This window comes from Felis catus, chromosome D2 (genome assembly GCF_018350175.1).
Source record: "Felis catus isolate Fca126 chromosome D2, F.catus_Fca126_mat1.0, whole genome shotgun sequence".
Classification (NCBI taxonomy): Eukaryota; Metazoa; Chordata; class Mammalia; order Carnivora; family Felidae; genus Felis; species Felis catus.
This window is the reverse complement of record NC_058378.1, coordinates 58,494,815-58,519,350: the sequence shown is the minus strand read 5'-3', so window position 1 is coordinate 58,519,350 and position 24,536 is coordinate 58,494,815. Positions and strand designations below refer to the sequence as shown.

The following is a 24,536-nucleotide window of genomic DNA, read 5'->3' as shown; positions in this document are numbered from 1 at the left end:
AGACCTTTTCATCTGTGCATGCCCAGTCTTTGCAACAAACCAGGCACAGGGTGGTATATAGTTCATGAATGAATGGAGCCAAAGGCCATTCGGACAGGAGACAGAACCAGAAATAGAAGGGAGAGTGAGTTCCTGTTGACTTACTGATCCAAGAGAAGCAAAGGGCCTCAGTGGGACAGCAGCCCACCTACCCTGACTAGCAGCAATCAAGAAGTCTTGAAGGGAACAGGCCACACACAGATGGAGTTTTACTGCCCAATACTGAGGGAGATGTTACTGTCAGCCCTCATGGTACACTTGCTGTTGGTGAGGGACACATTCAAACCCACAAAGGGCTCTGCCAGCACCTCCCCCATTCAGCCCACTGTGTCAGGGCAAATGGGCTAACTTGCCCATGGTAAGGAAAGTCTAGCCTTCACCTACCACTAGCTCTAGTGACTTGCTCTGGCCACTTTATTTGTACTCTCTCATGGGGGCATTGTGAAAGTCCAATGAGGCATCGCAATCAAAGTGCTTAGCACAGGCCTGGGGCATCATGAAAACACAAAAAAAATGTTAGTTCTATTTTATCCCCACATTCCCACATCCTGCAAGGGTTCCAGGAAAGTGCCTTTTCAGAGCAGAGCTCTAAAACCTGTGGGATGACCTATGTCCCACCAGCAAGGTGAGTTATTGGGTCCTCTGGGATGTTTTCTGACTCCAACCAATTCTCCGACACCAGCTAGATGTTCAGTGATTCAATTCTGACACTGACTACCTAGAATTAGCACAAACCCCACAGCTGAAGGGCTTGGTCCTATGAGACTGACCGACTTCAGAGGCAATTTGCATGACTTGGGCCACCCTTACTTCCAACCAACTAGCCATAAAGCCCCTTTCTCATGATCAGTAGTTTATCAGAATGGCTCATCGATCTCCAGAACACACTTTACTTGTTTGTTGGTTTATCATAAAGAATACAACTCAAGAACAGTCAACAGAAGAAATGCAGAGGGCAGGCTATGGGGGTGTGGGACTCACCTGTGGAGCTTCCATGCCCACAGCCTCCCTCTCGGCACCTTAATGTGTTCACCAACCCAGAAGCCCTCTGGATCCCACTGCTCACAAATTTTTATAATCCAATCTTCAGCCCTTGCTTCCCTCCCCAGAGGCCTGAAAGTTCCAACCCACCCATCACTTGGGCTTTCTCACTCTCTTTTTTAAAGTTTGTTTGCTTGCTTGTTTGTTTGTTTGTTTATGGGGGAGAGAGAGAGAGCACTCACCAGCGAGCATGGTGGGGAGGAGCAGAAAGAGAGAGGAGCACAGAGGATCTGAAGTAGGCTCTGCACTAACAGCAGAGAGACTGATGCAGGGCTCGAACTCATGGGCTATGAGATCATAACCTGAGCCAAAGTCAGACGCTTAACTGACTGAGCCACCCAGGTGCCCCACTTGGGCTTTCTCTTGAACAGCCCAGTCCTGAGGCTATCTAGGGGCTGCACCCTAAGTCTGTCTCTAGGCTTATGAACAAAAAACACTCCTAGTATTACTCAGGAAATTCCAAGTGTTCAGAGCTCTGTGTCAGGAACTGGGGGCAAAGACCAAATATAATCTTGTTATACCACAGATCTCAGAGTGCTTTCCATCACAACCAATCATCCTAGGAGGATCAATGTCATCGGAGCTACAGAATAAGGTTCAAATTAGCCAGTTCTAGCATAAGCTATGACCTCAAGATGGGAGCTTTCATGGGTCATCTCCTGAAAGACCAGTCTGACACTGTATCTCCTCAGCAGCCTTGGTGGTATGTTGGGGGATAGGGGAGGTAAGTACATGCTTCAGGACAGCAACAGTCCTAGGAGATATGTCCCCCAATCCCTACCCCGATGTCTTCATTGCTTTAAGTAATTTCTCACCTTGCCTTTCAATAGGCCATTGGGACCCAAGACCTTGTTGAAAATATGTTTTCCCACATGAGCATCCACGGCTGACAGGGGGTCATCCAGAACATAGATGTCTGAATTTTGATAGGTAGCTCTGGCCAGGCTAATCCGCTGCTTCTGACCCCCACTGAGATTTATACCCTGAAGAAGAAAATAATTTCTATTAAGCACTACTCCATAGTCCCACCTTCACAGAGACTATTATGGAGGGGAAAGGAAGAGATTTACTTCAATAAGGTATCAAGGGATTTAAAACCTTCGAAGTTCCTCTATACAAATCAATAACTTTGATTCAAATAAATTACTTCAGGCCCAATGATGAAACGTATGCCAAAATTACCATTTTCTATGAGATGATTTACTTATTATTTTTGTTTCCTGCCCCATGGGAATGTGGAGCTGCACCAGGGCAGATTTTCCCTATTTTATTCATGGTTGTAACTCCAGCGCTTAAAATGCTGTGTGGTACATAGTAATTACTCAATAAGTGTATTTGAAATAGTGAACAAAATCATTCTAGAGCTGTATCTTCATTAATCTTCTAGTAGCTGAAGATTCTTGTCCCTCAAAGACTGCTCTATTCATTGTTAGTAATAGGAAAGAAGGTTGAAAACATCCTAAATATGTAGGCATCGGGAATTTCTAAATCAATTACACTCTAACCATATAACGGATACAATACGGTCGTTAACAATGTATTTTTTTAAAAGGCATTTAATAACCTGAGAAAGTCACACTAAATTTCTAAGTATTTGAAGCAGAGTAGTAGAACCTTTCTCCAGGCCTCACTAGCATCCAGAAGTTGAGTCAGGACACCTAAGCTCTGGTCCTGCGTCTGCTCCTCCACCTGCGAGATCATCCTTGGGCCAGGCTCTGGTTAGTTAGCCTCTCTGGTCCTAGCCTCATCAGCTTTCTTTAAAAAAATTTTTTTTGGTGGGGCGCCTGGGTGGCTCAGTCAGTTAAGTGTCCGACTTCGGCTCAGGTCATGATCTCACGGTTTGTGGGTTCAAGCTTCGCATTGGGCTGTGTGCTGTCAATTCAGAGCCTGGTGCTTGCTTCGGATTCTGTGTCTCCCTCTCTCTCTGTCCCTTCTCCACTCATGCTGTGTCTCTCTCTCTCTCTCAAAAAATGAATAAACGTTAAAAAAATTTTAAAAAAATTAAATTTTTTAATGTTTTTATTTATTTTTGAGAGAGAGATACAAAGCGTGAATGGGGGAGGGGCAGAGAGAGAGAAGAGACACAGAATCCCAAATGGGTGTCAGGATCTGAGCCATCAGCACAGAGCCTGATGCAGGGCTTGATCTCACAAACCAGGAGATCATGACTTGAGCTGAAGTTGGATGCTTATACAACCTAGCCAGCCAGGTGTCCCTCGTGTTTTCTGGTATTTGTTCCAAGCTGACTACCAAAATTGGTCAGCTCTTTTACTCCCATGTACTTCACCGTCCTTGCTCCCCGTCACCCCCCCCCCGCCCCCCACTACTATTTCTTCACCCTTCAAGGTCCCTTGGTGTCCCAAGTACCTTCTCTCCAATCTCGGCCAGGTCTCCTCCAGGCAGCACTTCCAAGTCTGGGAGGAGGGCACAGGCCTCCAGAACCTGCTGGTATTTCTTTTCATCCAACTCGGATCCAAAAAGGATGTTGTCCTTTAAGGTGCCATTCTGGATCCAGGATTGCTGTGGGACATAGGCTATAGTGCCCTAGATGGGAAGGACCAGACCACGGGACAGTTATACCTCCAGAAATGCAGGGCTGAAGGAGGGAGTGGCAGCATGGGGAAGGAAAAACAGAACTTAGATTTTAAAAAATGAATGTCAGGCTGACTGAGCATCTGATATGTATAAAGTGCTTGTATTTATTGCACCAGCCAGGGAGAAACATTCAATATCCTGTTCACCACTTAAATACTTCTCCCTACTCTCTATTTCACTATCACTTTCTAGCCATGATCCTGAAAATTAGAGGAAGAAACACATGTTTCTTCTAGAACAGGAAACTTACTGGGATTGACTCAAACCCTAAGACCACCAGAGGGCTAATACAGGGGTGATGGTATAGAGATTTTAGGAAGAACCAAGAGATTTGAACGAGGGCGCCAGGCTGATGCATGAAGCAGATCATGTCCAGAGAGGAAGCCTGACAAAGGCCTGTGTTTGAGAATGAACTCAGTGATGAGTTGGCAAGAAAAAGCTTTCTCATACACTTGAAACTAACATAACATCGTGTGCCAACTATACTAAAAATTTTTTTGAAAAAATTGTATTAAAAAAATAAATAGTAATTTATGATAACAAAAAAGGAAGTATGGTATGATAAGTTAAGGTTTTTATTATTTAAAAAGTTAAACAGAAGTCAAAACTTGAGGCTAGAACCAATTTAAATATTAATGTTAAATCATTACCACAAATTTCCAATGTGAACTTCTTTGAGTGTTAAAGTCATTTGAAACGAAAATGCCATTTTTAAAAAATAATTTAGAAGACATTCAGCAGTTTTGTGTCAGTTTAAAGGAGAAATATGTGTGTGTGTGTGTGTGTGTGTGTGTGTGTGTGTGTGTGTATGCACACACACACTTTTATAAAAGAGAATTATGTTTAGAGGTAATTTTAAAATAATCTTCTTTTAGCCTATGTATCCCAGTTTCCATGGTATCTATGGGGGCAAAGTGACATGCCAATTCAAAATTGACTTCTAGGGGCACCTGGGTGGCTCAATTGGTTAAGTGTCCAACTTCGGCTTAGGTCACAATCTTGCAGTTGGTGAGTTTGAGCCCTGTGTCGGCTCTGTGCTGACAGCTCAGAGCCTGGAGCCTGCTTTGGATTCTGTGTCTTCCTCTCTCTCTGCCCCTCCCCCAATAGTCCTCTGTTTCTCTCTCTCTCTCTCAAAAATAAACATTTAAAAAAATTTTTTAATTCAAAATTGACTTCTAAAGGACTAAATAAAGAAATGTTCCAAGTGAACAAAAAGAAGAAGTTAGGAAACAGTTAAATCAGTAGCATCTGCTCCGTTATATCTCATATTATTTAATGTAAATTGGCTCATGAGGGATTGGTAAATCAGGGAATAAGGTCAGTATAATGTGGAAGAAGCATTAATTTTTAATTTTCTGAGCATCTTAGTGTCAAGCAGTCAGGGGCAAGCTTTCCCATAATTAGAAAGAAATGGTTAGCAATATATGAAGATCTTAAGGAAAAAACCTAAAAAATCTACAGACACGTGGGGGTTTTTTTGGTGTAAGTAGTGGCTGGTTAAGTGATTCCAAGTACTTATAAGTTCCTCTAAATTGAACTCTCTGGGGAAGCTGAGAGTGCTCATGGAGATGCTATGAAAAGATTTCTTCTGGGTTAAAAAATATATAATTGACAATGATGTCTACACCCTGTATCAAATTTTTGAGCAAGTGAAGTCAAAGACCAAACTCTCAGAGGAGGAAGAGGAAATCGGGAGTCTAAAGCTACATGTGATGCTCAGTGTAATTGCCAGTGGGGATTTTACAGTGCTGCTGTTTTAATTGTTATTGGTTTTGTTGGTACGCTAGTTACAAAGTTGTGTCAGTTTTTTTTAATTATTTTTGAGAGAGAGAGAGAGAGAGAGAGAGAGAGAGAGAGAGAGAGAGAGAGAAAGCACACAAACACATACACGTGGGAAGGGGGCAGAGAACCCTAAGCAGGCTCCACACTGTCACAGAGAACCCAACTCAGGCTTCGAGCCCACAAACTGAAATCATGACCTGAGCTGAAATCAAGCATTGGACACTTAACCAACTGAGCCACCCAGTTGCCGCAGGTATGTAAGTTTTTAATGATGCTTTTAGAAACCTAGATGTAGCAGAATTGCCTATACTTTGAAGGAAGAGATCTCTGTTAAACAGTTTTCAAACTTTAGTATGCATAGGACCTCATTAAACATGCAGATTTTTAGACTCTATCCCCAGAGTCTGATTATATGTGTGGGGTGGGGCAAAGAATCTACACTTTACAAGTCTACCTAACGTCTCCAAGACCGCATCTACGGCAAAACAACAACAGTGGTCATCAGATTCTAGTCCTCAGTGCATTCTCCAAAACGAGAAAGCAGTGCTCAGTGGCCCACATCTCAAGGTCAGAACTCTTTTCCTTAGCATCCCCTCTCACCTTGATGGTGATGTGCCCGTGGACATTTTCCATTTCTCCCAGCATGGCTGACATCAAGGAAGACTTCCCAGAGCCCACAGTGCCCACCACAGCCACCAATTGGCCTGGCATAATGTCCAGGTTCACACTGAAAAGAAAGAAGTGTATTTGGTTTTTAAGTGTCTATTTTAAGAGAAAGTGAGTGAGCGAGCGAGCATGGGGAAGGGGCAGAAAGAGAGTAAGAGAGAATCCCAAGCAGGCTCTGCACTGTCAGGACCAAGCCCGGTTCAGGGCTCGGTCCCATGAATTGTGTGACCATGACCTATGCTGAAATCAAGAGTCAGACGCTTTACTGACTGAGTCACCCAGGCGCCTCAAGAGAAGTGTATTTAAAGGAGGTGAGGGGTGTTTTTCAAGAGTAGTTCCGGCCACTTCTCAGACCATTCATAAGAAGTCTCGTATTAGATTTTCCCTCAAGATTGGAAAATTTGTCTTGGATATATAAGACTCTGAAGTGCTTCTTTAATACGTTTTTTATAAGCTCAAAAGGGCTAGAGAATGAGCCCTAACTTATCCAACTGTCTATAAGCTGTTTGTGCCAAATGTAGGTTTCAACTGGGAAAATTCTCTTAGCACCAACATGGTACCATTGAACAAGAACTTAATGGGAGCTTAGAGACCTGAGTTCAAGTCTCATCTTTGCCACTGCTGAACTATATGATCTTGGAAAGTCACATCCTCTGGACTCTCATTTATGAACTAATAGGGTTGGAATAGATCAGGGTTTCCCAAACTTGGCTGTTTAATGAGAATGGCCATTCAATGGAACACTTGCTGGAAGCACAGAACACCTTCCCCTCTCCTGGAGCTTTGGCTGTGTCTAACTAGGGAGGGACACACACTGGGAAGGGCTCCTCGAAACTCTGTGCCCACCCTGTTTTTGAGTCCCTAGTATATCAAGAACATCAGGAACTTGTTCACAGTCTTTCTGAAACTGCCCTTTGCTAGTGTAAGTCTAAAAGAAGTTCAGTACAAAATGGGGGCTGTGTCCAGCCTTTTCTCTGCAAAGGGAGGCTTTCAGGTTGGGAAGGTCCAGAGGAGGGGCTTCTGGCCTGATAGCATCCCGGGGCAAGCTCCAGAATCTATATGAAAGGCTGTAGGAATAGAAGTGTGGAAAGACCCAGGTGTAACAGGGAGAAGATAAGGTGTGCTGGGTTGGGAACAAAGATGTGGCCTGCTCAGGCTTCCTGGTATATTATGTGTGCTACGTTCAGTGGAGTTGGGTATATACTGTCTATCTGACCCTGTATAGACCATGTGTTCTCCTATCCAGACATACCTACGGTAAAGTTCAATTTATAAATTAGGCCCAGGAAGAGGTTAACAACAATAACTAGTAAAATAGAACAATTATAACAATAAACTGTAATGAAAGATATGTGAATGGCGTCTTAACTCTCATTGACTGTCATGCACTCACCCTTCTGATGATGCAAGATGATACAATGCCTAGGTGGAAAGATGAAGGGAGGTGAATGATGGGAGCACTGTGACCTACATTAGGCTACTATTGACGTGACCATTCGTCAGGAGGAGGATCATCTGCTTCCACACACAGGTTGACTGCAGGTAACCGAAACCAAGGAAAGCAAAACTGCAGAAGAGGAACTACTAGACAAGCAACAGCGTGGCAAGAAAGGGTTGGCTTAGGGCAGAGGAGGTGGGAGGTGGGAATGGGTTAGTTAGATGTAAAACTCCAGACCTCAAGTTTAATCTTTGTAGAAGCAGCTCCTGTTGTCCACTTTGGGGAAAGAAGCCATATTCTTGATTACTGTTCTTAAACGAACAAACGAACTTAAATTGGTTTCAGGCTTTGGTGTGTATCCTTTATCATACCCAGAGACCTAGGCCACTTGCTGCACTACCTCCATCCACAATCTGGTGAACAAAGGTCTTCCTGGGTTCTTAGCTGGAGCCCACAGTCCCACAGTAAGACAGCCTGGTGGCAGGTGCACTTCTGGGGAAAGAGGCTCGGGAGTTTTGCTGTCCGCTGGTCTCCCCAGGGTTTCAGCCTGCACTGAAATCTAATGGAATGTGTGCACATTGTCCATATTTCACATGCCCTAGTGGTTGGAATTTTCCAGTAACAGGACTGGCAAGGAGAAGCCTAAAGAACAGCAGGCTGGACAGGAGGCAACTCACTCTCGAATTGTGGCTTCCAGATCCCGGTCCCAGGTAAAGGAGGCCTCTGAAAACTGCACAGCTTTGTCTGTTGAGAAAAAGGCCCTCTCTTTTAGTCAGATGTAGGTCCTCATGTGTCTGTCTGCCCCTTCTCAGCCCTCCTGCGTCCCTCCTTCAGCAGATCCCAAGATCACCTATCAGTGCTGGCTCCTACATTAACAGGAGGCAGAGGGAAGTTCCCCTGGTGAGACCAAAAGTGGCCTGCAAACAAAAGCGGTTCTGGTTGAATTCCCAAGCTTGTTAGCCAGATTCCTGACCTGCAGACACCTCTGCAATGTCTGCCTGTGGGCACATTCTCACACCCTCTGTTGCCTCATGTCCTGGTAAAAATTCTACCTCTATATACAAACCTGGTCACTCCCTGGATTCCAGGTCCACAGGTCCCTCTGGCTGTGTCTGCCCCCCAATCCTTAGATCTTCAGACCTTGCAAATGTTCTTTCACTCCAGCCTACTTTCCCCAAGTTCCCATGGTTGGCTCCATCTTGACTTCTCTTTTCTAGATCTTTTGCAGGATTCCCTGCTTATCCTCAGACTATGGTTTAGCCATCTGGCTAAGCAACCTATTCTAAATGAAAATGTCACTTAAGTAAAAATAGTAAGCTTGTTATGCAAATGTAGGTTAAAGTAAATCCCTTAGCTCTCCCTTTCAATCAGTTTGCTGCCCCTAAGCCCTCCTATGTCAAAGTTCTGGTGCCAGCACTGTGAATAAGTTGGGGAAGCAACTTCCGAATTCATTACCAAAATTGTACTCATGTCGAATGGCGGATGTGTCCAAGTCATCCCCTCCCAAGTACTTTTCTAGCCGTTCTGTGGAAACGCTGGCCTAGAGGGGGACACAAAGGATCTCAAGAATAAAAAATCCAACGACAAGCATGAGCAGGGAGAGGATTTTGACTTTGTCATCAGCCCTGGATGTGGAAGCAGAGAGTCAACCTGCCAGGCCTCTTGCCGATGGTTTACCATTTGCTACATCTGGAACCTCTGGACACCCCCATAGACTCAGCCACGTTTCAGCCCTGGAAGACATCCCTCTCTGCACAGAGGGAAATTAAGATGCTGTTTCAGCCCCTTAGAAAACTTGTGGTGCTGGGGTCAACTCTATTGCCATCTCTTCAATCTTTGGACCCAGTTCCAGAAACTGTCTTCTGCCTTCTTCTAAGACAAAATCCTAATTTCTATCTGCTTTTGGTAACTGGGCCCCTGGTGTGCTCTTCTTTAATGGAGTCTATGCCTTGGTCCTGCCCAGTGTCCTAACTGAGCCACTACTGGGACCCTTTATACAGGAATTGGCCATGGCACCACAGTGACCTTAGAAAACTCCACACAGGCCAAGTTTAAACTGCAGCTGACCTAAGCATTGGCAGAACACCCTGTGGTCTCCTGAAACATGAGAACTGGGCAGAGATCCTAGGGGCTTTTACAAGGACCTTTCTCACTTGCCTGTTTTCAGGGAGCCTGTCAGAGAGATCGTTTCTCATTACCACCTGGGTTCTGATGAAAGAGTGGACTTTCTGTCTTGCCTTTCCTTTGAGTGCAGTTGCAGGCTACAAAACCACTCAGCTGTTGCATGGATCCGCCCCTCAGAAACAGAGTGCCTCGTTTACATTATCATGTAATGCCCGTGTTACATTATCATCTGGCCCCTTTTGTTTCACAGTCACCCCGCGAGATAGGGAAGGCAGGGAGCAGACACCTTTGCTGATCTTGCTCTTGCAATTTATGTACTAAGCTATTGGAGTCTAGAAAGAGCATACTGTTTCTTTATCAGCCAAACCTGTCAGTCTTTCTTAACCCCCTCCAGGGTAGTGAGGTCTGAAACTCATCCTTCCTATGGCCTGAGCGGTCTAAAGCATGCCACCCTTAGTGTAAGTGCACATCACCATTCTCTATCTTTCTGATTACCTCACTAGCCTACCACCTGCCCTGTGAATATCCTGAGGTCTGGTACCTGGTCCATCTCAGTGACTGTGCTCACTTTTCAGGAACCAGACACTCCCTCTGGCCCATCCGAGTCCTCTTGAACTCCAAACTCACTGACAGCTTGAGAGCTGTATTCAGTTCCACCACCACATGGCTTCATGCAGAGAGGGTCTTTTCTTTCCACGTATGCTGCATTTCCCTAATGCTATATAAATACCCCAAGAGTCTTGGTAAAATGTGGGGGAAATTGGGCCGGGAAAAGGGCTTAGAAACGCTCCAGGTATCAGCTAATCATCATAATCTCATTAAATGCTTTCACAGGCACTGTCTCCCTGTGAGGTAGAGAAGATTGGTATGATTATCCTCATTTTAGAGTCAGATAAACTAGGGCTCAGAGAGCTTGTGATTTTATTAAGATCAAACTTGGTCTCCAGAGACCAAACAAATCTAATTGAAAGCTCACCAGCAGAAGCGAGAAGTAAGATACAATAGGGCAGTCATTTTGGGATGTAAGCCTTTTAACCAGAGATAATCAGTTAGCAGTGAGGGCTTCTACCCACCTGTAACATGGAGGTGATTACCATGGGAAACATACTCAGGGGGAAACGCAGGATATTGAAGAGGGTGATGGAGGTGAAGGCCTTTTCTGCATCCAAAACATTATTGCTATTCACCAGAATGTAAACTGAAAATGTGATCACAGACACCTGGAAAAGCAAGGTCATGAGCAATTCATTTCTAAAAAGAGTTCAAACACTTATGCTAAGTTTCAGGAACACAGTATATCAGAGTTGAAGGAGCCTTAGGGATCATTATCTCAACCTTCTTGTGTTACACAGGAAATATTTTGCCCGAGGTCACAGTCAATTAATTGTATTACTGGGACCAGAGTTCGGGTCTCCGGGCTCCTATATTGGTGTTCCTCCCCTCTCTAGACCCACACAGCCTCCTCAAGAAGACAAGAAGCTCTCCTATGCAAACCATTCCTGATTACCACATTCATGCTGACTATCCTGGAAACTTACTCCGGGCTGCCAGATGACCAAATTGTACACAAGGGTGACATTAGAGTTGGGGGCACCAGGTAGGAATAGCAACTTTGGGAAGTTGAGGAGGGGGATAGATTTTCCAGGATTTCGGGGTTAGGCCTAGAGGCACTGGGCAGTCTGCTGAGAACAGACCTTCCTCTTCAGGAAGCTGACCCAGTCCATTGACTCCTGTCACTCACCAGGACTGGACTTAAGTATAAGAAAAATATCATTATAGTCTGCATCTGACCCAAGGTCAGCAGGTTCTTGAGCTCTTTCTTCCGAAGTTCACGGACTTGCTTTTTGAATGAAGGTTCCCAGGCAAAATACTTCAGGATCTAATAGGATAGAAAACAGCACAGCTCACACTGTTGCCCCCAAAGGACACCAGACAGATCTCATCTACCCAGGTTTTAGGATAGGCTCTCCAAAATAGGGGAGTGGGGGGGGGGGTAGAAATCCAGATTATAAAGTATTATTATAGAAAGGTAGGTTGCATTTGTCAGAAACCTACTATGTACAGAACGTTTTAATTTTTTTTAATCTTTATTTCTGAGACAGAGCATGAGTGGGGGAGGGGCAGAGAGGAGAGACACAGAATCCAAAGCAGGCTCCAGGCTCTGTCAGCACAGAGATCTTGTCAACCACAAGATCATGACCTGAGCCAAGGTCGGACGCTCAACCAACTGAGCCACCCAGGTGTCCCTGTACAGAACATTTTGAACACATGATCTTACTTAATCCTTATAACAACCTTAGTGTGATCAATGGTCCCAGTTTGCCTGGAACTAAGAGGTTGCCCAGGACATGGGGCTTTCAATGCTAAGCCCAGAAAGTTCTGGGAAAACCAAGGAGAGTCCCCTACTTTTGCAGAATTATTGTGTCAGTTTTAGTGAAGAGGAAAGAGGCAGAAGATACCAGGTAGCTTGCCCAAAGTTACCAAGCTAGCAAGCATTAGAGAGGAGACTCAGGGCCAGGGCTACCTTTTCATTTTGCCACATTTAGCAAAAAGGCATATCAGAATTCTGCGTAGAGAAATACCAGAGAGTTAAAAGAGGCCTCTGCTTCATTTTCAAAAAGTTTAGGGTAATGTTTAAATCCTTGAATTCAAAATAACACATATATTAAAAATTAACTTGCTGGTAAGCTTTGGAGGAAGAAATGCGTTATTTTGAAAGCTGGCCAAAAGAGGGGGAAAAAACCAGCATTTTTCCTGCCTGTCCTGCACAAACTTTATCTTAGTATAACCAACTAGCTAATCGATGCTAAAGGAATAATAGAATTCAAATTTCACTCTTTTGCAATTCCTAATGATATAATAGATCAAGGCAATGATCAGCAGCTGCAAGAACTTCTAGGACAGTTTTCAAACTTGGCTGCATATTAGAATCACTTGGGGGAGATTTTAAAACCTATGTATGCCTAGGCCTCAGCCCCAGAAAGTCTAATTTAAATGGTTTGAATTAGGGCCCAAGCCTCATTGAGAGTCAAACTTCCTGGGGGTCAAACTTCCTGGGGGTCAAAATGTGCTGCCAGAGCCACAAATCACTGCTCTGAGGGAAAGAGTGGCAGGAAACCTAATAAGGGGTGAATCACCTGGACCCCCGAACACTCACCATTGCTGGTGTTTGGAAGCACATGGTACTGCCTGAAAGTATCTGTCCTCCCTACCTCCACCAAAAATCAAAACAAAAATATCCCCTATCTAATCAAGCCTCTAGATCTGATTACTAATTTATAAGAAATATAGGAAATAAGACAACGCAGTTTCTCCAACATGACAAAGATAAAAAGAAAAGGAGGGGGGGGGAAGAGTCAATTATAGATTAAAAGCAGTAGCAACTAAATGCCATGTGTGGATTTTTTGGATCCTTATTCCAACTAATTAACAGCAAACAAATGACATCTGAGGCAACTGGGGAAATTTAATGGTACCAAAAATGACTAATTTTTTTTAAGGTGGGATAATGGTATTGTGGTTATGTTAAAAAAAATAAAGTCTTTTAGAAACACAAAGTATTTATGTGAAATACAAGATACTACATCTGGGATTTGCTTTAAAAATAATCTAGCAGAGGGGTGCCTAGGTGGCTCAGTCGGTTAAGCATCCAACTCTTGATTTCGGCTCAGGTCATGATCTTGTAGTTCATGAGTTGGAACCCCACATCAGGTTCCTTGCTGACAATGCAGAGCCTGCTTGGGATTCTCTCTCTCTCACTCTCTGCCCCTCCCCTGCTCTCTCGTGCTCACTCTCTCTCAAAATAAATAAATAAACTTAAAAAAAAAATCTAGCAGAGCATGAAGTGGGTACATAGATGAAACTAGATCATGCTGATAATTGCTAGACCTAGGTGAGAAGTCCATGGGGGTTCATCACATCATTCACTCCACTTGTGTGCACGTTTGACAATTTCGACAGTAAAACATGAGAAGAAAAGCAACCATTTAGGGTAAATAAAGAGAAATGAAGTTTTGAAGGAGGGCCTGAGACCACTGGAAGGAGAAGCAGGAGACCTGCTAACAGGGGTTGGGAGTCCTGGGACACACCACAGGCCCAGAAGTGGGGGAGACCCGCAAGCCCTGCCAGGCCTTTTGAAGGCCGAGAACCCTCTGCTGCTGGCATTTTACACCCGGGCCACCTGTACTCGGCTTCTCACCTTGATCCCACTGAGAATTTCATTCATGATCTTTAAACGTTTGTCTTTATTCTTCATATTTTTTACCTGCCAGGAAAAAGTCAAGCAAAACACACTTCCTCGTAAGAGGGTCCAGAGTTGCTGCAGATGCTAGGTCCTAGTGATGGCACCTGTGGCTGTCACATGGGTGCCTGGTGATGGGATGCATCCCTCCCTGCTCTGCTCAGGCTGCTCCCACCACACCCATCTGCTTTCTGATCCTTAACTACACCCAGTTCACTTCTGCCCCCACAGGCTTTGCCTGCCTGCGCCTCTTCCCAGGCTGTTCTTCCCGAGGCTTCCTCTTGCACAGTCAGGCTCATGCTATTCAGAGCCCAGTTCACATGTACCCTCCTCACAGAGGCTTTTCCTGACCCCATAATCTAAAACCAGCACCCATTCACTTGCTCTCATCTCACTCTGTTTAATTTTCTTCATAGTACTATCATGACCTGATAGTTTTCTTCTTCACTTCTGTTTATGGCCTGATTCTCCACTGCAAATAGAATGTAAGTAAGCTCCATAAGAGCAAGAGCTTTGTCTAATTTGCTGCCATATTCCCAGAATAGTATGTACAGAAAATCTTTTAAAAGTAATTCTTTGGGACTAAAGGAATGCAAAGTGAATGCATGAATAGATCACGTACACCATTGAGTCCACCCACCCAACCTATGACTTCTGGCAGAGCAAAGGACTATCGGCATGGAGCCCCGCCACCTGGTAGGAGCAGGGATGACTGCCAGGATTTAGGCGTAATGTCTGGGTCACTCATGTGTCTGCTCTGCATGATTGGTTTGTATTGCTATGACAGAGAAGCAGGGCCAATAATCACTACTTGAAGAACAGTCCAGCAGAGCAGGGTGGAAGAGTTATGTGCCGGGTCCCTGGGAAGCTCTCCCCTCTCCAATCAGGCTCTGCCATCTAACATGAACAAAGATGGAGTATATAAACCTTAACGGTGCTCAAAAGATGAGAGGGAATCCAGAGAAAGCCACAGTCATTTGGGATGGTGGAAAGTCTTCCATTAGCATTGCCTGCCCAAATGCCCAAGAGTTAGAGTAAGCAAAAGACTTTAGACTTTGAAGAGGGTGTAGAGATCTCCCTAGGGTGACTCGGTTTCTTTACCTGAACAGCTCTACTCTTGGTGGCAAGTATCCCATTAATTGGGATTAGAAGTACCATCACCCCAACACCTGCTAAGACTGAGGGTCCCAGCTCTGCCCATAGGAAGGAGATACATAAAGTAATCTGTAGAATATTTGACCACAGCAAATGGATGAAGCCGGTCATATCCATGAGCTTCTGGGCATCCACAGACATCAGGTTCACAGTTTCTCCAATGGTGTACTGCTTTCTGCTCTGGTTGGATAGGGTCAGCGCCTAAAGATAAAGATTGGAATTGGGATCTATGGATAAGTCCAAGAACAATGGGGAGTAAAAGGGAAACTCAGGAAGTAAGAACACACTAGAAGGATGGGCTCCATATGGACACAACTTTTCCAAGAGGCTAGGTCTTCTTGCCTCCAAATCTTACAGACAGTGTTCTCTCATTTTTGACCACCCTTTCAGGCTATTCCCACCTCCCTGAACCCCCTACCACTTCCACCCCAACACACACACTTCTTTGCTCAGAAAATTCCTAATTATTCTTTAGTGTCAGTTTAGATGGAATTTATTCTGAGAAGACTTCCCTGGACTCCAGAGTTTGGGGTAGATACCCCTCCTGTGTACTCCCATAACACTCTGGACTAACCTCTGTCATTACGGTAGTGACACTGAACTGTAATTGTTTTTCTATTTCTCCACCAGATGCGAACCCGGGAGGACAAGGGCTATATCTGTTCATTTCACTCCTGTATCACATGGCACACAGTAGGGAATCAGATAGTGAAGGATAAAAGGAAGGCAAGAATCATGAGTGGATTCTGGCCGTGCAGACTTCTGACGTGGCAGTTTTATTGGAAGTCATATTCTTATGAAGAAGTTGCAACCGTTTCCAAGGACAGAGATCTTAGAATGAAGAGGAAAGCTGTAGGGTTCACGCATTTGAAGCAAAACCATTTGTTTTGGTCAAGAATTGGTAGGCAATATCTAGATGCTGACTCATACAGCATGGGCCCCCGTTCTCATGTTAGAGAGACCAAAAGACTACTGTCCGTCCACAGGTCTGTTACTTATACCAATGCCTTGCACAAATGCACCTTGCCAAGGGATTGGGGTGGGGGCACTGAAACCAATTCACACCATGCCCACCAAACCACCTCCTGAACATTCTTCATACCACTACATCTTCCTGGAGGAAGGGGAGACTTCTAAGCCCCCCAAAGATAGGGTATGGGCTAAGGTTAGTTCCAGGGATCCACCTCCAGCCACTTCCTAGAAGCTGTACTGTCATCATATCCACAAGACATATTTCTTTGGAACATAACACAATTCTTGTTTATACAGTAAAATGAGGGACGTTCCCCCAAACGTTAGGCCACCAACGTTCTAGAGAAATCAGTTCACTGCTATGCCTCCCGTTTAGTATGGAAAAGCAAAAATATGCCACCCCCCCCCCAACAAAAACCAAACCAAAAAACCAAACAAATTGCCCTTCAAGGTCATCACTTTTCTACTCTCAATAAATCTCAATACAGTAGAAAAGACATTGGCTTAGTCCCAACAGCCCTTATCTGAGGGCAAGTCCTGGCTGTGTGATTATAGGCACTGAAATGATCTAATCCTTACTTCTCTGTAAATAATGCTGTTCCTTCACAGGACCATGGATTTATAATGGATATGAAAAAAATGTTTTATAACATTTCATAAATGAAGCACTGCCTAAACATATAAAGTCAATTTTAAATTCTATTTTAGTAGCAATATTAATTTGAATGAAAGTCTTATTAAAATCACCATTTTCAAAATTCTTTGTGGATTGTAACAGTTGTAAACTTGGAATATATTAAGAATCAAAAATAGTGGGAATGAGTCAACACAATTGTAAAAGTGTACATTCATAAAAATGGCTGAGACAGCTTGGTTATTGACCTCATATCCTGCAAACAGAAATCCAGTATCTCCAGAAGAAATAAGGGGATTAAAAATTGAGGCAAGACATGGGGCGCCTGGGTGGCTCAGTTGGTTAGGCATGCAACTTCAGCTCAGGTCATGATCTCAGAGCTCATGAGTTCGAGCCCCGCATTGGGCTCTGTGCTGACAGCTCTGAGCCCAGAGCCTGCTTCAGATTCTGTGTCTCCCTCTCTCTGCCTCTCCTCTGCTCACATTCTCTCTCTCTCTCTCTCTCTCTCTCTCTCTCTCTCTCTCTCAAAAAAGAATTAAAAACACACACACAAAAAAAAAAATTGGGGGAGGACCAATCCCAGTGTGAGGGTATGCAGGAATTCAAAAGACTTGACCAGACTTCTGGGTTAAAGACATTTGGACTACCTGTCTGGGTTTCTCTCTCTCTCCCCCCCCCCCTTTTTTTTTAACTTAAAAAAATTTTTGTTAATGTTTATTTATTTTTGAGAGAGAGACAGAGTGCAAGTGGGGGTGGGGCAGATTGAGAGAGGGAGACACAGAATCTGAAGCAGGCTCCAGGCTCCAAGATGTCAGCACAGAACTCGATGCGGGGCTCAAATTTACAAGCTGTGAGATCATGACCCGAGCCAAAGTCGAATGCTCAACAGACTGAGCTACCCAGGCGCCCCTCCTTTTTTTTTTTTTTTTTTAAACGTTTATTTAGTTTTGAGAGACAGACAGAGCATGAGCAGGGAAGGGGCAGAGAGAGAGGGAAACACAGAATCCAAAGCAGGCTCCAGGCTCTGAGCTGTCAGCACAGAGCCCGACGTGGGGCTCAAACCCACAAGCTATGAGATCATGACCTGAGCTGAAGTTGGATGTTTAACCAACTGAGCCACCCAGGCACCTCACCTGTCTGGGCCTCTTGGTGAGTCAACATCTGCTTGGGGAAGACAGTGACACATGGGTTTTAAGAGACAAATGCAAAGGAGAAAACCAAGAACCATAAAAGAGAAATCACTATGATGGAACTCTCTAGTGGTACAAGAAGGAGGGGAAGAAAAGGCAGTTGATGTTTAATGTTCTGTTCTATAAAAAGTCCTATCTCCTTATTTCTGAATTTTCTCCTCAGGCTTGTAGTCACTGACTGTAACTACTCTATTTTCAATCCTTTTTATTTATTTATTTTTTATTTTTTTATTGAGATATGATTGATTCTATTTTCAGGGATGAAATGAGATTTCACCTTGGCATCTAGGACACAAGGAAAATACAGGTGCCCTGAGAAAGCAAAATGTTAAAAGCAACGTGTTAGAAGATTAGCAAAATCATCATAAGGAAATGGAAAATTTCAAGTCTGCAGAATTCAGTAACCAAAGTGACTGTATTTATAAAATGAGAGAAGGAGTCGGGCAGAGAAGGGGTGGTCAGATGCTAAAGGTTAGAAAAATCAGTCTCTAGGCAAAAGTGGGTCAGGGAGACAGAGTCCTGGCCCATAGAGAATTCTAGTCTATAGCAACATTATAATCTGAGATGGATGCACCAAGTCTTGTGAGCCCAGCTTCATGTAATACCCAGTTTAAATGTTGGTGGTTTTAAGAGTTTGCCCTTGGCCAACTTCTTTTCTGATCTTACATTCTTTCTGATTTTAGTATATGTGCTGCCATATACAAGCACCCTGATCTTACATTCTTTTCCAAGGTGTTCTCACTTTGTCAGGAGAGGCAGGAAGAGAGGGACAGGCATGCAAGCCTTCAAGGGTGAAAGGCAGACCCTGGGCAGGGGACAGCTTACCAGCTCTCCTCTGGAGAGTATCTCCCTATGTCCCCAAAACACATACACCCTTTGTCTGTGAATCTGCTTTTCACAGTTTTCAAAGGAACAATTAAAGGAAGCTATCTAGTCAGAACCAAGTGTTAAGGGTCAGCTAGCATTTCCATCAAATTTTTTTTTAATCTTGGGATAAGTGCTCACACCTACTAAGGGGATTTTCTGCGGTGAGGTCTGACACAATCCACTTACCTTCTTATATACGGAAGCCATGATGGTTGCCCGCACACCTGTCCCCAGCATGAAGCACAGTTGAAAGTAATTCTGAAGGCAGAGAGACTGGATGAGGGCCACAACAAAGAAGAGGACCGAATAGAGATATCCAACCCACACATACGCGTCTCGGTTATTTGCAAAGGAGATCAGCAATCTGCCAAAACAAAAAACATGTAAGTGATGCTCATGAGGTCTCCAAGGACCCTTCACATTGCTCAGCGAGAGCCAGCTACCCTACCCCTGCCCCGCAGTTAACAGAAGTGACCAGCATTTTCCAATGCCTTTGGAAGACCTGAACTCCACAGTTATGCCACTGTTCTCACTTTTACTTGGAGGAATAGCAGTGACAGCTTAGAGTTGATGAGACATGGCTGTGAATAGGGTTAATGAGAGAAACTCTACATAGCTGCCATTGCTATGCTTTGGCCCATTCTTCCCCCAGCCCCTGGTAAAAGACGTCTTGTGGGATAAATGGATTCGTTCTTGGACAATGCAAGCCCGAAAAGTATCCAGCATGAGTTAGAACTTGTCCCAGAGGGCAGCTCATCCCATAGATTCTGGCAGACCGTGAAGTCTTGTCATGATTAACCTGACCCTCCCACCGAAGGCAGTGGCCGGAGAGATGGAGTTACAGACACTAGGTACAAGTCTGTGTTCGATTTGCTGCCCACCTCTTGGGCATGGCTCTTCCTATATCAGTTCTGTTTACAAGAGCCCCTAACTAGTATCTGGCTTCCTAGGAGGAGAGAGATGTAGAAAAGAGGAAGGCCAAAAGATATAGCATTTTAGAGCTTGAAAATGGCCTTGCGTTTCTCATGAACATAGCACTGCAAGGTGGAAGGCTATCATGAGCATTTAAAAAAAATGGGAATTTAATATTAAGCCCCTGCGTGCATATACAAGGGACAAGCAAAAGGCAGAGGAGGTCCTGAAAGGATAAGGAAGGCCCAGGACTCACTTCAGCAGCTGAGGATTCAGAAACATGAGGAGGTCATGCATCAGCTTCAGTAGGAAGGACTTCAAGAGTATGACGTAGAAAGTTTTGAAGAGAGTCTTGACCAACCAGGCCTTGGGAAAGTTTTCTGTAGTGCCAGACTTTTCTTTCTTTTTAACATCTTCCTAGGTATAAAACCAAACAACAGTGCCCACAGGGCTATGTAGTGTAAAACTTTGTCTTGCACCGCACAGCTCCAGAGTGTTAAGCCTCTGAGTCCTGTCACCTTCTTTGTACAGATTTTGGTCTTCTCACTGCCTGGTTACCATCCACCCTTTCAGCCGCCTCACCAGGCAACTAAACTGGTGAGAATACCACATAAAAACAAAGAATAGACTCCAAGTGGCAGCCTGGAGGGTAATCCTGAGAGTGAAGGGTGACAGTATATTTTTTTGATGTTCGGAAGTCTTTTTGGTTTTTTCTCTCACTTATGGTTGTTGTGGGTTCAATTATGTCCCCCCAAAAGATACATTGAAACCCTAATCCCCAGTACTTCAGAATGTGTCTTTATTTGGAAATAGGGCCTTTGCAGATGTAATCAAGTGAAGATGAAGTCAAGAGGGGGTGGGCCCTACTTCAATATGACTGGTGTCTTCATAAGAGAAGAGACTCAGATACAGAGAGGAGATGGTCATGTGATGACAGAGGCAGAAATCGGGGTGATGCATCCACAAGCCAAGGGACAGCAAAACCGGAAGGTAAAAGAAGCAAGGAAGGTTTCTCCCTTACAGGTTTTGGAAAAAACATGGCCCTGCTGATACTTTGATTTTAGACTTCTAGCTTTCTACCTGTGACACAAAAAGATTGTGTTAATTTTGTGGTGTTTTGTTAGGGCAGCCCCGGGAATCTAATACATGGGGCATTACCACTCACTTGTGTCTTCCTTTTCCTATGATTTGGCCTCTTTATTACATTCTCCTGGGTCCCATCAGGCCCCAAACTCCAGCTTCTCAGCCTCAGTTTCCAGGTTTTTCTACCAGTGACATCCTCTTGTAATTTTGTCACTGAGATCCCATCTGATCAGTCTCTTTTGCCCCCGCCTGCCTCCCAGCTTCCACCCTTGCCCCCCAATCATCCATTCTTCCAGCAACAGCCCAAATGGGCTTTTAAGAGTATAAATCTGGTCACATTACTCCTCTGCTCAAAGCCTTCCCCTAGCTGTCCATCTTTGTAAAATAAAACCCAGATTCCTAACCATGGTCCCTAAACGTCTACACAGCTCAGTCCCTGTCCACTTCCCTGAGCTCATCTCACCGCCTGCTCAGCCTCTCCCTCCATGCCCCAGAACTTTCTTGAAGCTCTCTGAATAAAGTGTGTTTCCCTCAGCCTCACATTCCTGTTCCTTTGGACTGGATTACACTTCTTTCTGATGATCCCCCAGGTGGATTCTTCTCAGACTTTGGGTCTCTGCTCAAGTGCCAGCTCCTCTGAGAAGTCTCTCCTAGGACCCTTAAGTCACTTCACACCAAATACATTAACATGTTTTGTTTTTCTTTTCTCTCTCTCTCTTTTTTTTTTTTTTTTGAGAGAGAGAGAGAGAGAGAGAGAGAGAGAGAGAGCGAGCGAGCATGGAAGCAGGGGAAGGGCAGAGGAAGAGAGAGAGAATCTTAAGCAGGCTCCACACTCAGCATGAAGCCCAACATGGGGCTTGATCCCACAACCCTGGGATCATGACCTCAGCCAAAGTCAAGAGTCGGATGCTCCCCTGACTGAGCCACCCAGGCACCCCAATGTATTTTCTTAATAGCATTTATTACTCTCAAGGAGTAATATGTATTGGTTTATTATTTATTTTCCAGCTATCTAAAGAGGACTCTTTCAGGCCACTCCTTATGCCCAGTGCCCAAAATAGTCTCTGTTACTTGGTACTGATAAATATTGTTGAGTAAATAAATAAATGAATAAATTACCTAATGCTAAAACCCACCAAGGTGCAAATTCTAGTAATGCTAAGATATTATTTTTCTATTTTTAAAGACACATAATAGAAAATTTCAAACATACCCAAAAGGAGAGAGAATAGCACATTATACTCAAATGTTTCCATCACTAAGGTATTATTAGTATTATGAATACTACAGATAATATAAAATGCACTGTATAAAGTGCTATCAAAATGTAAGGACAGAATCACTATGCCACTGATGCCCTTCTGCTTGAAGACATAAAGCACACTCACACAGACACTCATGGGAAAGTTACCAGGACAAGGATATCTTGGCTTTGACTCTGATTCTTGTTCAAGCCATGCAGCCTGTCCCTGGAGTTCCCCTGTGCTCTCCCCCGCTGTCGTCTCTGGACTGCCTTCCTGGCCTTCTGCAGCTCTCCTGCCATATATTTTTCAAACTTGCTGACCAGTGTCTTCGTTTTAATATTTTCATCAAGATCCCAGACATCTTCGAGTGTCAGAGGTTGCTTGTAGCCTTTCAGAACAATGCTGGAACCAGAGTGACCCATAGGCTGAGACCATACATGTGGAGTCGGGGCAGGGGGAGGTCCCTTGCTGCTTCTTTCAAAACCTGCTCCCTGGTTCAGAGATGGAGGGGCAGAGGATGGGAAGAGGGCCACTGCCCCATCTTCTGGCCCTTTGAACTTGGCAGAGGAGTGGGAAGTGCGGAAAACAGATACGAGAGGTGATGGAACATGGAAGAAGATGAGGAGAAGGGAAAGAGGGGCGGCACTACTGAATTAAAAGCCAAAAGAGCATCACTTCCTCCCCATCCTTCCTCCTCAAACACTGGCTGCCTCTCTGCCACTCTGGAATCTCCTTGAGGGGCTTTCATGCTGCCCTTAAGGAACTGAGCAGCCCTGGAGGCCTCCTCTATACAGTCTCCCTAGATCAGGGCCCATCAACCTGGTATTTGAGGACATGGATACAAAATAAATTATATCTTTATTTTTACTAGCTTCTAACTGAATTTTAGCCTTTCCTTAGGACATGAACATAGGCTACCAAACAGTTGTAAAAAGGATTGCCTGTGCCTTGGACACCAAGAGACATCATAGTGTTTTCATGGCTCATTTACATCATCATTACTTTGAAGTTGTGATCATGATTAGCCCCATCACTAGATCTTGTCATTTAATGAATTCTTAAAGAAGCACTTATGTTACTACATCACAAATTTGTGTTTTTTTTAATATTTAAGTGATTATATTTCAATATATTCGGTTTCCTTTGTAACTCTATACCTTTTACGTTATACATTTAAAACATGATTTGAGAAGGGATTCATAGACCTCATGAGCCTGCCAAGAAGGCTCCAGATCTTTTGGTATCCCAGCTATTTCACCCCTTACCCTCCAAATCATGCCACACTGCCTGCACCCAAATTCTCCTTTTCTTGTCCTTCTGCCTCTTTTTTTCCTAATGTCCTTTGTTTTTCCCTGTGGAACCCCCAGACCACCAAAAGAAAATCCCCCTCCACCCTCTCCTCCACATCCTCTGAAATAAATAGATCCATTACATTAACATTCTTGGACTCTAAGAGGAGAAATGGAGGCCTCAGGAAGCATTTTTAAAATTAAGATTTCCATCACTTTCAGAAGAATGAAGGGGTAGGGATACAGACAGCCCATGCTCCGGGCATTTCCTACCTGTCATACCAACTAAAGGTAATGCTACTCAGAAATGAAGCCGTGAATGATGGATTCTGTGAGACACACACACACACACAAAAAAAAAAAAGAAAAAAAAAGAAAAAAAAATCAAAAAGTAATTCAATTTGAAACAGGAACTTTGTGGGACTCTATAATCAGAAACAGATTTTTATAGATATAATGTTATGCTAAAAAGTAGATATAATACTGAAGTAGACTAGACAACATAGATTTATCTGGAAACCCTGAAGTCATTAGTAAAAATCAGATTTTCTGGCATAGATATATGATGAATTGTCTATGCTAAAGATTGGCGAGTCAATGTCAAAGTATTTCCACGCACATAAAAGTATTTCCACATGCTAGTCACTCTATTTCCTTAAGCCATAAATGGTCCACATTGCTATATTGTGGGCTCATGTGTCCTCCATGAGCCCTGGGCATCTCGAAGTTATAGGTGTCAAGATACCATCCAGTTAAATACTACATGAGGTAGGCATATTTAGTGTCTCACATTTGAGGAGTCATCTTTTTCTGAAAATGCTGAAAGTATCAGGATCAGGACGTTCAGCGCATAGCAGATGAAGAACAGGCAGGAGTAAGCCAGATTAGAATTGTTGCCCTATGGGGGGAAACAAACAAACAAACAAACAAACACAAACAAACCAACCAGAAATAAATGGGCCTTTTTCCAAATTAAGTCTAAATGTCCCATATGTCAATGTTCATGATTAAAACCTATCATCAAATTCCCCTATTCTATCCCAGAGTTCAACTGACTGTATGCCATTTACTCTTAGAAGGTGCTCACCTCTACCTCCTCGTGTCACCCTCTCTTTCCTCCTTACCTTTAAGAGTGCCCGGATCAGAGTCTGAAACTGGAAGACACCACAGAGTACTGAGAGAATCCAGAATAGGGACAGGAACCAAGAGTCCTTCTGCACACACCATAGTCTGCTGTGTTGGAACAGCAAAACCAGGAGCTAGAG

At 44.0% G+C, this 24,536-nt stretch overlaps 1 protein-coding gene across 11 annotated transcripts in view; it reads right to left on the bottom strand.

The window, feature by feature from the left end:
- The window catches only part of ABCC2 (ATP binding cassette subfamily C member 2), a 72,054-nt gene that overhangs the window by 29,396 nt on the left and 18,122 nt on the right, over positions 1-24,536 (bottom strand). For 4 of the 11 annotated variants that reach the window (XM_045040546.1, XM_019813693.2, XM_045040545.1 and 1 more), the window contains exons 4-18: positions 24,396-24,530; positions 24,062-24,169; positions 23,545-23,600; positions 22,150-22,384; positions 19,912-20,072; positions 18,930-19,107; positions 15,027-15,281; positions 13,884-13,949; positions 11,427-11,564; positions 10,759-10,905; positions 9,017-9,101; positions 8,239-8,305; positions 6,058-6,184; positions 3,448-3,624; positions 1,896-2,063 (exon numbers count right to left, since the gene is read on the bottom strand). In XM_045040546.1, coding sequence (XP_044896481.1) covers positions 1,896-2,063; positions 3,448-3,624; positions 6,058-6,184; positions 8,239-8,305; positions 9,017-9,101; positions 10,759-10,905; positions 11,427-11,564; positions 13,884-13,949; positions 15,027-15,281; positions 18,930-19,107; positions 19,912-20,072; positions 22,150-22,384; positions 23,545-23,600; positions 24,062-24,169; positions 24,396-24,530 — 2,103 coding nt within the window. Of the gene's footprint in view, positions 1-1,895; positions 2,064-3,447; positions 3,625-6,057; positions 6,185-8,238; positions 8,306-9,016; positions 9,102-10,758; positions 10,906-11,426; positions 11,565-13,883; positions 13,950-15,026; positions 15,282-18,929; positions 19,108-19,911; positions 20,073-22,149; positions 22,474-23,544; positions 23,601-24,061; positions 24,170-24,395; positions 24,532-24,536 lie in introns of those variants that run through there. The other 7 variants (XM_019813692.3, XM_019813695.3, XM_045040547.1 and 4 more) reach the window with 7 other exon arrangements.